The sequence below is a fragment of the Lissotriton vulgaris genome, chromosome 4_1 (genome assembly GCF_964263255.1).
Source record: "Lissotriton vulgaris chromosome 4_1, aLisVul1.2, whole genome shotgun sequence".
Classification (NCBI taxonomy): Eukaryota; Metazoa; Chordata; class Amphibia; order Caudata; family Salamandridae; genus Lissotriton; species Lissotriton vulgaris.
Window position 1 is genome coordinate 43,947,247 of NC_141691.1, and position 14,122 is coordinate 43,961,368.

The 14,122-nt window shown below is 48.1% G+C and overlaps 1 protein-coding gene across 1 annotated transcript in view; it reads right to left on the reverse strand.

Moving 5' to 3' along the window:
* Window positions 1-14,122, reverse strand: part of GCNA (germ cell nuclear acidic peptidase) — a 122,788-nt gene that overhangs the window by 22,816 nt on the left and 85,850 nt on the right. The window contains exon 7 of the mRNA XM_086918262.1: window positions 9,911-10,369. Within this exon, the coding sequence (XP_086774388.1) occupies window positions 9,911-10,369 (459 nt within the window). The remainder of the gene's footprint in view (window positions 1-9,910; window positions 10,370-14,122) is intronic.

Below are 14,122 nucleotides of genomic sequence, written 5' to 3' on the forward strand. Positions count from 1 at the left end.
TTTCTGGGCTCAGTGAGTGCCTTGGGCACTGGAAAAACTAATCAAGATTAGTGCTTAGAACATACAGGCACCTACAGTTTATAGGAATTTGTTTCTTTCTTATTGTAATCTGCAGCCAAAAAAGCAAAATGCTGAACGATTAAAGCATGCCAACCAGCAGCCAAAATCTCTGTGGTGTAACTCCATTCAAAAGGAGTGCAAGCGGGCTAAGTAGTTGCTGCTGGGTCTGTAGAGGGTGACTGGGTAATCTACTTCCGTACTAGGATTCATCTTCACCAGATCGGAGTGGACTCAGCGGCCATTGGGTGATGAATGCTTTGACGTTAGGGAGGTCACTCTCTCTCTGATCTATGCAAATAAAATCACTGTATTCGTCCTCTCATACCCAAACTCCCCTTTCACCCAGAAGCTCTTTCATCAGATTCCTCGCTCTCACGTTCCCCTGCACACATGCGAACACCAAAGACAGTTGCAGTCTCGATGGCAGAGCTGATGCAAGCAGCTGCAGTAGAAGTAAAAGGTGCAGCAATCTCGTACTCCACAAATGAGTGGGAAGCTTTCGCCCTCCATGAAACATACATTTGACGGGTAGAGAGTGAATATTCACACAGACACTCAGAAGGGTATCTCCAACATTCCAGTGCTCCTCCCTCAGCAATGAGGTATTTTCGGAAATCCATCATGTGATGGAACTGGCCTTCTGGCCGCTCTCCTCGTATAACCTCTCAAGGCATAGTCACTATACTCCATTAGCAATTGGTTCCCATTAATTTCAATAGCCTCAGAGGCTCTCTTTTGCTATACTCTAAGCGATACCTACATGCCCTAGCAAAGGGCAGGAGGGAGAAAGCACAAGTTACGCAGATGGTGCCCATGGCGCCGCAAGACACACCTCCGAGCTCAAGCCATATGTAGTTAGGACTGATTAGAATCCAGATGTTCTCCACAGATATTTGGATACTCTAGAGGAGGTGTTTTCAACATGTGGTCCGGGGTCTGCGAAGCCTACTTTAGGGATCAGCGAGTACTTAGAAAGGAAGGAAAATGCTACTTACCAATATGCATCTGTTCTTGGCATGTAGAGCTGCAGAGTTGCACAATATGCATAGATGGCCACCTAGTGTTGGGCCCGGATGTTTTCAGTTTGTTTTGTAGAAAAGTCTCGGGATAGGCGACTCCTCCTGTGGCTGATACTGCGCATGGTTATCGGCTCCATCCCCAGATTGTTTTTCGCCATTAGGGAAGTGATGGAGCTGTATAAGAGATACTGATGTCCATGTGATATGTATCTAAAAAAAAGATAATAATGGAACAGATAAAGGTAGCCGGGAAGGCAGGTGGGCGTGTGCAACTCTGCAGCTCTACATGCCAAGAACAGATGCATACTGGTAAGTAGCATTTTCTGTTCCAGGCATATGAGCTGCAGATTGCACACTATGCATAGATTACATAGCAGTACCCACACCTAGCGGCGACTACTCGTATCTGTTGCAGTTGTTTGAAACTGAGTTTTTAGTACAGCCTGGCCCACAGTGGCTTGTTTAGTTTGCACATCTACACAGTAATGCTTTGTGAATGTGTGCAGTGTAGACCATGTGGCTTCTTTGCATATGTCATCTAGGGGAATGTTCCCTAAGAATGCCATTGAAGCCCCTATCTTCCTGGGAGAATGGGCTTTTGGTGGGATTGTTAACGTGAGTTTGGCTTTTTGATAACATATTTGTATGCATTTAACAATCCACCTAGTTATCCCCGACTTTGAAATGGGGTTGCCTTTATGTGGCGGTGAGAAAGACACAAAAAGTTGTTTTGTCTTACGAAAAGTTTGTGTCCTTTCAATGTAGTACAGTAATGCTCTCTTGACATCTAAAGTGTGTAGAGCTCTTTCTGCGACTGTTTGAGGCTGCGAGAAAAATACGGGCAGCTCAACAGATTGATTTAGATGAAAAGGGGAAATGACTTTTAGATTAGTACGAAGAACCACTTTGTTCTGATGCATTTGCAGAAAGGGTTCCTGAATGGTAAATGCTTGTAGTTCACTAACCCTTCTGAGAGACGTAATGGCTACGAGCAAAGCTACTTTCCAGGTTAGAAATTGCAATTCGCCCTTATGTAATGGTTCGAAAGGAGGTCCAATTAACCTTGAGAACCACATTTAGATTCCACACTGGTGCGTGTGGTGTTCTGGGAGGAATTATTCTTTTGAGTCCTTCCATGAAAGCTTTAATAGCTGGCACTCTAAAAAGAGGTAGATGTTTCTTTTGCAAGTATGCTGCAATAGCTGCCAGGTGTAACCTGATAGAGGTGTAGGCTAAGTTACACTTTTGAAGGTGCAATAAATATCCAATGTTGTCGCTAGGTTTAGCTGAGCTGGGTCCGTTTGGAAGCTGTTGTGTTGAATAGACACATCTAAAGGATTAATTTGGTTGTTTGGCAGTATATGACAAACCTTTTCCACTTAGCAGAGTAACATGCTCTAGTGGTGAGGCGTCTAGCTTCTTTGATAACGTTCATACATTCTGGGGGAAGGTTGAGGTAAACAAACTATGACCTCGGGAGCCAGATCGCTAGGTTGAGCTGAGCTGGGTCCGGGTGTCTGATCTCTCCATGGTTCTGCGTTAATAGGTGTGGAGATAGGTTTAGTTTTTGGTGTGGTACTACAGACATCTGCAACAGCGTGGTGTACCACGGTTGTCTGGCCCAAGTTGGAGCGATTAGGATGAGTGTTAATGAATGCTGCTGTAGTTTGCGTACCACTAATGGAAGTAGTGGGAGAGGAGGTAAAGCGTATGCAAATAGTTTTGACCAGTTCATCCATATCGCATTGCCTTTGGACAATGGGTGTGGGTATCTGGCGGCAAAGTTTAGGCACTTTACGTTTTCGTGGGTGGCAAAGAGGTCTATTTGAGTTTGTCCCCACATTTGAAAGAACGGATGAAGAACTTATGGATGAAGTTCCCATTCGCGGATTTGCTGAGTTTGTCGACTTAGCAGATCTGCCATGGTGTTTTGTACTACTGGGACGTGTTGGGCTAATAGGAAGATCTTTAGTGGTATAGCCCATCTCCATATCTGCTGTGCTAAGAGAGCTACAGAGAGTATGTCCTTCCTGGTTTATGTAGTACATAGCTGCAATATTGTCTGTGCGGACTAGGACAGCTTTGCCTGACACTGGAGTTTGAAAAGCTTTTAGAGCTAGAAACACAGCTAGTAACTCCAGGTGGTTGATGTGGAGTAGCTTATGTTGCGGTGTCCACCTGCCTTGCATGGTGTGATGCAGGTGAGCAGCTCCCCAGCCGGAGAGCGATGCGTCCGCTGTTAAGACTACTTGAGGAACTGGCTCTAGAAACAGTCGCCCTTTGGAAAGGTTTTTGGTGTTCCACCATTGCAGAGAACGATGAATCCGACCGTCTACCAACACTAGGTCTGTTAGTTGACCTTGAGCCTGGTTCCATTGGTGTGCTAGGCACTCTTGAAGTAGACGCATTTGCAATCTTGCGTGAGGAACTACGAATATGCAAGATGCCATCATTCCTATGAGCTGCATGAATACTCGAGCTGGTAGTGAGTGTTGCGGCTTGAATTTTGTTAGAAGAGTTTGTACGCTTGTTATCCTTGCTGGAGAGGGATACGCTAGTGTTAATTGGGTGTTTATTGTAGTGCCGAGACACTGTTGTACATGTGAGGGTTGTAGATGCGACTTACTGTGATTTACTGTAAATACCAAGTCAAGCAGTTGAATGGTAGCGTGAGTCTAGCTGTATGAGCTGGCTTTGATGAGCCATTCGTCCAGATATGGGAAGACATGAATGTGCCGTCTTAAGTGTGCTGCTACTACTGCAAGGCATTTGGTAAACACCCTTGGCGCTGTTGTGACTCCGAATGGGAGCACTTTGAACTGGCAGTGCTGCCTGTCTAGCACAAATCTAAGGTATTTTCTGTGCGCTGCGTGGATGGGAATATGGAAGTAGGCGTCCTTGAGATATAGAATGGCAAGGAAGTCGTTTAGTGCCAGTAGTGGAAGGACCTGTTGAAGTGTGACCATATGGAAATGGTCCGACTGAATGTAAACGTTTAGAGGTCTGAGGTCTAGGATGGGTCTTCGAGATCCGTCCTTTTTTGGTATTAGGAAAAACAGTGAGTATACTCCTTTGTTTTTCTGGTGCTCTGGAACTTATTCTATTGCATTTTTCTGCAAGAGGGATATTACCTCTTGTCTGTGCAATGTTAAATGTTCCTGTGACATTGGACCCTGCTTGGGGGTGTTGCTCATCGAAAGGTTGATGAAGAATGGCACTTTGTACCTCTGGTTTGAATCCTGATATACGTAGCCAAGCGTGTCTGCGTAGTAAGACGCTGGTGTTAGCTGCTCTAGACACAGTATCCGCTGCGCCAGGGGCACATCTGATGGAGGTATTTGTAATGTTTTTACTCTCTTGGATGAGTTCATGTGCCCTATCCTTGTACTTATCAGGGAGGTGTCTCATTATTGACTCTATTTCGTCATAATGTGCTCTATATTATCTGGCTAGCAATGCCTGTGTGTTGGCGATACGCCAGATGTTTTCTGCTTGAGACGCAGTTCTCTTCCCTGATGCGTCCAGTAACTTAGATTCTTTATCTGGTGGGGCAGCATCACCTGTTTGCGAGTTTGCTCTCTTGCGTGCGTTGGAAACTACAAGTGAGTCTAGTGGTATTGGCCCCTTAATGTATGCTGGGTCTGAAGGGGCGGCTTTATATTTCCTCTCTATATGAGGATTAATGATTCAAGTTCTAACTGGATCTTTAAAGACTTCAGCAGCGTGTTTAATTGCTCCTTTGAGCATTGGTAAGATGGATGCAGACCTGTGTGTGTTATCAAAGGTATCCATCAGGAAGTCTTCGTCTACAGGGTCTGTATGTATGTCTACACCGTGATATTGTGCAGCCCAGTGTATCAATTAGTTAAACCCTATAGTGTCTTCTGGTGGGGGAAGGCCGTGAGGGGTATAAGTCATCCTGAGGGACATTTGGGACATCTGGAGTGGTGTAATCATCCCATGGGTCAGGTGATCCTGTAGTTGTGTCTGGATCAGGCCTGTTACCCCCCCATATCATCAGAACTATCATCCCTATGAGAGTATGCTGGGGAATGCTGTGGTATGGGAGGGTGTGGTGATGGCCTAGATGGAGAAGGGGAAGGTGGTCTTAAAGGCGAGGTAGCCATGTCCTCCTCCTTTGCATGAGGAGCTGGTTTGTCCAGTGGTCGCTTCTTTGAGGCCAAAATCAACTGTCCAGTTATTGGGCCCCTAGCTAGAGTCTTTTGGGTAGGGTCTGGAGAAGATAAGTCTTCTGCCAGAGGCCGATCCTTTGGTGCTGTGGAAGGTTTGGGCACCGAAGCAGCTTGCTTTGGTTTTTTGACAATGTCCTTTGTCGGGAAAGCAGGATTCTCTCAGGTCCAAATGTTTTTTGGGCTCCGAAGGTTTTTTGGGGTCAGGTGTTTTCGGATCCGGTTGTTTCTTTGGATCCGATGCTTTTTTTGGTTCTGGCGGTTTTTTGTAATCCGAAGCTTTGCTTGGTTCAGACCTGGGTTTCAGTGCCGAAGGAGTTGCGGGTTTCTGCGCCGATGGTTTGGACATCAGCATAGCCGGTGTCATTGTCTTTTTCGGTGCCGGTAAGTTGGCGCCGGCACCATGCGAAGGCTGACTCGAGCCCGAGTTGCCTGAAGGCTTAATTGGCTTTTTTGCAGGGCCCGAAGGTGGGGCAGTAGAAGCAGAGTGTCGGTGTGCACCAGAGCTCGAGGGCGAGGGTGTAACCTGGGCCTTCATTTGGAGTGTCGAGGAAGGGTCAGGGGTCTTACTTACGACCCATTGCGATGGAGTGATGTCCTCGACATCCGAATCTTCTTCATGTTCGGAACCGCTGTTGACGTCTTGTTCTGGGACGTGGACTCCTTCCTCAAAGATGTCGTCCGGAATGGAGGTTGAAGATGGAGCAATTGTTCTTCTCGCTCTTCGGTCCCGGATAGTCTTTTTGGAGCGGAAAGAGGCACAAGCTGAGCAGTCCTTTGCCTAGTGCTCCGGAGAAAGGCAGAGGTTACACACCTCAAAGGTATGTGTGGGGAAACTTCGACCCACATGGAGGACACTTTTTGAAGGGCATCCTTTCCATGAGCTGGAGTGGAGGCCTAGTTAGGCCCGAAGACCGTCAACCGGAATCGAAGTATTCGACGTTGAAGAATAGTGTCAAGTGGAGAAGTATTTGAAACAAATAGTTTCTTACCTGTCGGTGTAGTTTTGCAGCTTGAAGATCTTTCTGGATTCACTGTGCTGTGCATTATTCCACGGTCTAGTGGTTGGGTCCGGAATCATAGTCTTTTCTTTGTTTTTTGTTTTTTTTGTAGCCCAGGTGGGCGTCAACGTCCCACCTTTTGGTGTCCGTCCTATGACGTCGGCATGCTTCCTGCGGAAGCTCCCACCCTTGGGCTTCATCTTCGGATTCTTTTTTTCATTTCAGTTTGTGTTTTTTTTTTCCGAATTGTTTGGCAATGTTTTAATCTTCTCTTTTAGCGCTATTTTCCTTGAAGTTCCATGAAGTCTTAATTATAAATTTTTATTTATTCATTCATTTTTTTGTTTACCACCTCTTTTCTCCAGCCTCATCTTTCTGGCGGAGGTGGGTGGGTTCGCTAGTGAATCCAGAAAGATCTTCAAGCTGCAAAACTACACCGACAGGTAAGAAACTATTCGTTTTGCAGCGTGAATCTTTCTGGATTCACTATGCTGTGCATAGACTTCGTAGCGGTTTGTTGTTATTGTGGCGGCTGGGTGGAAGATGAGCTTGTGTTCTTGAATATGTGCTGAAGCACCTTCTGTCCCACTTGTGCTTCGTTGTTCATTTGTATGTCCACACAGTAGTGTTTTGTGAACGTGTGCACAGAAGCCCATGATGCCCTTGGCCCCTCTACTAGTTCTTGTCCAACTTGTTTGTAGCAGAATTGTATAGTTTGCGCGATCCATCTTGCAATTGTTCCTTTAGTAACAGCTTTCCCCATGAAACTGTCAGCAAAGGAGACAAAAAACTGTTTTGTTTTTCTGTGATCTTTAGTTCTCTCTATGTAATGCATGACCGCACGTCTCGCATCCAGAGTGTGCAGTGCCTTTTCTGCTTTTGTTGTTGGTTTCTGAAAGAAACTTGGTATTTGAATCGTCTGGTTGATGTGGAACTTGGACACCACTTTTGGCATAAAGTGTGGGTCCGTTCTCATCACCACCCTGTCGTCGTGAATTTGTATATAGGGTTCCTGTAGTGTTAACGCCTGCAGCTCGCTTACTCTGCGTAGCGAGGTGATTGCCACTAGGAATGCTGTTTTTAACGTTAGCATCTGTAGAGAGGCTTTATGCATCGGTTCAAAGGGTGCTTTCATGAGTTCTGTCAGCACTATATTGAGGTTCCATGTCGGTGGTGGTAACCTTTTAGGTGGTGCGATCCTTTTTGCACCTGCCAAGAATCTTTTTACAATTATAGAAGTAAAGAAGCTTTTGCCTGTTTTGATATTGGCGCTACAGGGGGTCCTAACTAAGAGTCAGTCGCGGTTTCAGGAATACGTGTATCTCCAAACTGTGAGTTTGGTCTGTTAGCACAAAAATGACCTTTCTGAACCCAATTGGTTGATGTAAGGCCAAGGGTAGAGCAGTAATTTGAACGTTTCTGACTCCACCACAAAAAGAGAACTCGTGTGGGATTACAGGATGGGTACATGAAGGTACACAAGTGAAGTAGTGTGGCTCACTGGTTAGAGGCAGCAGACCCAAGAGCAGAGGACGGCCCGGGACCAGGGTTCGATTCCCAGCGCGGCAGGTTTCTGGACCAGGGTCAGCGGACTCGATAATTCTCTCGCCTCGGTGCCCACTCTGATCAGCGATCACACTCGGCAACTCTGGGCATTAGCTTGCCTCATCTTCACTAACAGCCCCACCAGACCGCCGGGGATGCCTGGTCTCACCCTGGAGATACCCATTAAGGGACCATCTCTCAGGGAAGCCAGGAAGGGTTTCGCAGCGGTCGAAGCGCCTAGGGACCCTACGGGTAAGTAGTGCGCTATATAAATGCCAATACATTTACACATTTACATACAACTTCAAAGACTCCATCTAGTCCTCAGGGTCCAATGCGAACAGGACTTGGGAGAGCATCATCACTTTGACTATCTCCTTCTGTAGGAAGGCATTTAGCCACTTAAGTCAAAAATGGGTCCACCTCGGGCACCCACATTGGCACTTTAGGCTGGTGAAGTAGTGTGGCTCACTGGTTAGAGGCGGCAGACCCGAGAGCAGAGGACAGCCCGGGACCAGGGTTCGATTCCCGGCGCGGCAGGTTTCTGGACCAGGGTCAGCGGACTCGATAATTCTCTCGCCTCGGTGCCCACTCTGATCAGCGATCACACTCGGCAACTCTGGGCATTAGCTTGCCTCATCTTCACTAACGGCCCCACCAGACCGCCGGGGATGCCTGGTCTCACCCTGGAGATACCCATTAAGGGACCATCTCTCAGGGAAGCCAGGAAGGGTTTCGCAGCGGTCGAAGCGCCTTGGGACCCTAAGGGTAAGTAGTGCGCTATATAAATTACAATACATACATGCAAACTTCTCAGTAGAGAAAAAGAGAATGACTCCGTAACGTTTGGCCAAAAACTGGAGAACCGTGGGCAGGAGTGGTCATGAACTGTAGGTCGTGACCAGGCAAATCTGAGGGTTGGTGAACTGGAATGGGTCTGACCTCGCCTCTTATGTTCAACTACATAGAGTTTGGTTTCCAGGTTTCTGCATTTGTACGGGAGGATGGGTCAGTGAACGAGGCTAGTAGAGGTGGGTTAAAATATATTTAAACCATGAAGGCATGTTACCGGCTATGCAGATGTCATCGAGCCACTGGAGGAAGGTGCCATGATCTATTGCTTCTAACAGAGAAACAATTCAAAGCAGTCAGTACTGCGGCATCATCCTAGTCCATAACTTAGCTGACATTGTCTGAAGAGACTACCAGAGTGGTATCAGTAACCTGCCCAGCAGAAAAAAAAACAGTCTGCCAGACTTCAAAGACAGCTTTGACATTAGCTTTTCCAGGATCTTTCCCATAGTAGGTAACAGGGTGACAGGCCAATAATTGGCTGAACAACGGGATGTAGACTAGGTTTCTTTCAAATTAGAAGAAGATCAGGGTGGGGGCTAATGTATATTTTCAACTAATTAAGGACAGCACATTCTTGATTCATTTAAGCAGCAAAATAAGACTTCAGCATATGAGGTAACAGCCATTCGGCCAAAGAGAACAAAAATCATTTTTACACCGCATGCAGTGTCTGCTTGACTTCATAGCAGGCTCTTCAGCACTTATATGGAGAAGAAAACTTACAAACTGAAAACCTGCAGCTCAACTTTAGTCCAACTCACAGACAAGAGGGGACCCTGTTTGGGGAAAGTAAGCAATACTCAACCCTACACCGGAGGACAAAAAGACTAAAGAGTTGCAATCCTTATCAATAAACCAAACCATACGAGATTATTAAACAACAGATTCTAAAGCCAGAGATTACAACCAAGAACAAACCCTACACCACTTCAATTAATCTTTGTTCAAGGTTAAACTATGGTCTTTAAAAAGCAACCGTGCCCAATGGTGACAGCCAGCAAAGAGTCACAGTAAAGGGATGGTCTCAAACACATTCCTCTACCACAACACTGGCATCCACACCTTAAGCTACATGCTGCTCAAAGAGTGTCTGATCCATCAATGGAGTGTTTTACATCAAGTTGATTCTGCATAACATCTGTGGCACCTCCAACAACGTATGAACAACAGGACGAGGAAAGCAGGCATATTTCCAGAAGACCATCCCACAATTCTTTCTATCTGCAAACGTTAAACTTACCCCCACCAACTGTTTTCAGATCCACATTCTTGCTGGCTGTAGAAGTTGGTGTCTGTGGCCGAGTTCGGTTCTTTATTCGTACCATTAAAGACTCAAACTCATCCTCGGAGCTGTCTAGCTCATGAACAGTGAGAGACCGTGGCTCCCAACTCGCTGCTCTGTGCATGGCAGGCTTTGTTGCAGTCAACCTGTCCTTTGGGTCCAGAACTTTGTTTGGAAGCAGCCTGGCAGGAATGGCGCATGCAGGGAAGTCAAAACGGGTTGGCCGATCGTCCTTTGGACTTTTCGTTTTAGCATTTCTTGCTTTGGCATTTCTCCGATCCCGCAAAGTGCTTTTCACCACAATGGAACTGTCGTCCGAACTATCATTCACAAACACTGGTGACGCCCATTCCTCTGGGGATGGAGGCTTTTTTACTGCAGGTGGGACCAGTCCATGGGTCTGGCCATTCTTCACTCCTAAAAAGATAAAAGCAAAACACAAAAATGACAATAGTGCAGGCAGCACAGAGATCTGACCAAAAACATGGATGAAAGCGCCTGGATGAACAGGTGAGCATAGAAGCCATGTGCAGGGCCAACCTGTAGGAAGCTGGCTCTGTATATACTATAACAAAGTGAGGTATAGTGTGCACAGAGTCCAGTGGAACCCCAAAGGTGGGCAGAGGTAAACGTTAGATCGCACCTTACTCTCATTCGTGGTAGAGTGGTCGAGCAGTAAGGCAGTATCACAGGACAGTGTTAAGTATTTGTTGTACTCACTCAATCAGCAAATGGATTCACACACTCAAGAACTGAACTCTGGGCCAATTGTTTGTATAAAATTATTATTTAGTTGTATTCATTTCCTAGAACCAAGCAAGTCTGGCACAGGTAAGTGTATTTGATAATTTTCTAGGTAGGTTGAACAATACAAGCAAGCTGAATAAAAATGACTGTTACAGGTTTGTAAATGCTTTCGATACAGTGAAAATTACTGTTAGATTACTTTGAATTACTTTGCAGATTAATTTCCCTGATTGATTAGAAAAAGTAATCAAAGCATTTGTAAAGCGCACTACTTACCCGTAAGGGTCTCAATGAGCTGGGGGGTGGGGGGGGGGGGGGGGGCTGCTACTGCTCAAAAAAACAGGTCTTGAGGAGTCTTCTGAAGGTCAGTAGGTCTTGGGTCTGCCGAAGGGGGATGGGGAGGGTGTTCCAGGTCTTAGCAGCGAGGTGGGAGAACGATCTGCCGCCGGAGGTCGCTCTTTGGATGCGAGGGACTGTAGCGAGGGGAGCTAAGCTGGCGGTTGGGGGTGTAGAAGCTGAGTCGTCTGTTGAGGTATGCTGGTTTGGTGTTGTGGAGTGCCTTGTGTGCGTGGGTGAGGAGCTTGAAGGCGATACTCTTGTTGACGGGGAGCCAATGCAGGTCTCTCAGGTGGGGTGTGATGTGGCTGCGGCGAGGGATGTCGAGGATCAGGCGTGCAGAGGCTTTCTTGAATATGTTGGACTCATTTCAAGAGTTTGGCCGAGGCTCCTGCATAGAGGGCGTTTCCGTAGTCCAACCTGCTGATGAAGAGGGCATGGGTGACTGATCTTCTCGTTTCAGTGGGGATCCACCTGTAGATCTTGCGGGCATGCAGAGGGTGTTGAAGCAGGAGGAAGAGACAGCATTGACCTGCTTTGTCATGGAGTGAGTGGAGTGGAGGATGAACCCTAGGTTGCGTGCGTGGTCGGTGGGTGTTGGAGCTGTTACCAGTGCGGTTGGCCACCATAAGTCATCCCAGGCCTAGGGGGTGGATCCGAGGATGAGGACTTCGATCTTGTCCGAGTTTAGCTTCAGTCGGCTGTTCTTCATCCACTCGGCGACTGCTTTTATTCCTTTGTGGAGGTTGGCTTTGGCGGTGTGGGGGTCATTGGTGAGGGAGAGGATCAGCGGGTGTCGTCTGCGTAGGAGATTATGTTGAGGTCATGCAGTCGAGCAACGTGGGCGAGCGGTGCCATGTAGATGTTAAACAGTGTTGGGATGAGCCTTGGGGTATGACGCAGATCTCGGTGGCTTCGGAGCGGAAAGTGGGGAGTCGGGCGCTCTGGGTTCTGCAGGAGATGAAGGATTTGGTCCAGTCCAGGGCCTTCTCTTGGATCACACGTCGTGGAGGCATGTGCGTATGGTGCGGTGGCAGACCATGGCGAATGCGGCTGACAGGTCCAGGAGAATGAGTGTTTCAGTTTCTCTGTTGTCTAGTAGGGCCCTGATGTCATTGGTGGCAGCGAGGAGGGCAGTCTCGGTGCTGTGGTTGCTGCGGAACCCGGACTGGGACAGGTCCAGTATGCCGTTCGAGGTAGCGGGTCAGTTGTTTGTTGACGGTCTTTTTGATTACCTTCGCCGGGAGCAGGGAGATGGGCGATGGGCCGGAAGTTCTTGAGGTCCGCCTTGGGTTTTTTGAGTAAGGCGTTGATCTGTGTGCTTCCAGCTCTCTGGGAAGGTCGCAGTCTCAAATGAGATGTAATGGCTTTCCGGAGATGGGGTCCGATGGTGGTGCTGGCTTTGTTGAAGATGTGGTGTGGGCACGGGTCAGAAGGAGATCCAGAGTGGATGGTGTTCATGATTTTGATGGTGCCGTCGTCGTTTATGTTGGTCCAGGAGAGCGGGGGGGGGTCGGTGCAGATGGTGGTCATGGGGGCGGAGGTCTCAGTTGTTGTCGGGGTGATCGTGACGTTGAAGTGGTCGTGGATGTCTGCGATCTTGCGATGGAAGAAGGTAGCTAGGAAGTCGCACAGGTCTTGCATGGGTGGGATGTTGGTGTTGGAGCTGAGGTTGGAGAGTTCCTTCACATTGTTGAAGAGCTCTTTGCTGCTGTGTGCGTTGTTGTCTAGGCGGTCCTTGAAGGAGGCCCTTTTTGAGGCTCTGATGAGGTGATGGTGTCTGCTGGTGGCATTCTTGTGGGCTGCGTGGCTGTCCGGTGTTTGTTCACGGTGCCATTACTGGTCTAGCTTTTGGCAGGTTTCCTTGGAGGCCTGGAGGACTTCAGTGAACCAGCTGGCTTTCTTGCTGGTGTGACTGTTGGAGGTTTTTTTGATCGGGGCGACGGTTTTGGCACAGTCGTCGATCCACTGTCTGAGGTTGCGGGCGGCGGTGTCTGGGTCCGCGGGTGGGCTCTGGGAGAGGGGGGTGGTTAGCAGGTCTTCGGTGACTTTGCTCCAGCAGCGGCGGGGGATCTGTTGGGTGCGGTGGTGCGTAGTGGGTTTCCGAAAGGTGAAGTGGATGCAGCGTGGTCAGTCAAGTGGAGTTCGGTGGTGTGGTTGAAGGAGACATGGGAGCTTGCGGAGAAGATGGGGTCAAGCGTTTGGCCGGCGGAGTGGGTGGGTGTTGTGACGAGTTGTCAGAGTCAGAGGTTGTTGAGGTTGTCGATCAGGATGGTGGAGTTGGTGTCATCGTTGTGATACACCTAGATTTCACACTGGGACATATAATAGAAAAAGATAAGTAAGCATTTTTTAGTTCTTTGCAGTTATTCAAAATTCAATACAAAACCAACTACACACTTTCAAGGAATAACAGTCAATGTATTCCTATGGAGAGAAATTAAGTTATTGGTTAACAGGTAAGTAAGTTTTAGTGAGAGTTGGTATTCTGGGGTTAGGACAAGGGTGCCCCCAGGGACAAGGATGCATTCTCAAAGCACCCTCAGCGGCACCAGAGCGGCCGAGTGCTGATGCCAAATGTTATCCAAACGGGGATGGGGCCTCCGGTTGGTGGCTGCAGACGAGCAGGCCACTGGGTTGTGAGAGCAAAGCTCCTGGGGTTTAGCTCAGGGTAAAGGGGGATCGTGTCAGCTCCCACAGTACACCCGCAGCGGCACAGGGCGGGTGGGTGCAGGGTGCTGTTTTGGAGTCAGGTGCCCTGTTGATTTCAATGGGGATTCTCTGGTTTCAACAAAGACTGCAGGCTTGGGGACGAAGATCTTCTGGAGGCGACCACCAGTTGCAGAGGTAAGTTGGAATGCATGGGGATGCTGGGACACCGTCAGTTGGGCCACCCACGGCCGTGGGGCTTCGGCGCAGGGGTGTCTTTAGGTGTAGTGTTTTCATACCAGCTCCGGCCACTGTAAGGGGGATACTTCAGAAAGAGGCTGCAGGCTTCGCTTGGAGATTCGAGGCAGGTCAGAGATCACCAGATCTCAGGTCAGGATCTCCGGGGAGACCTCCGCGTGGTGTTGGGCCACACTAACT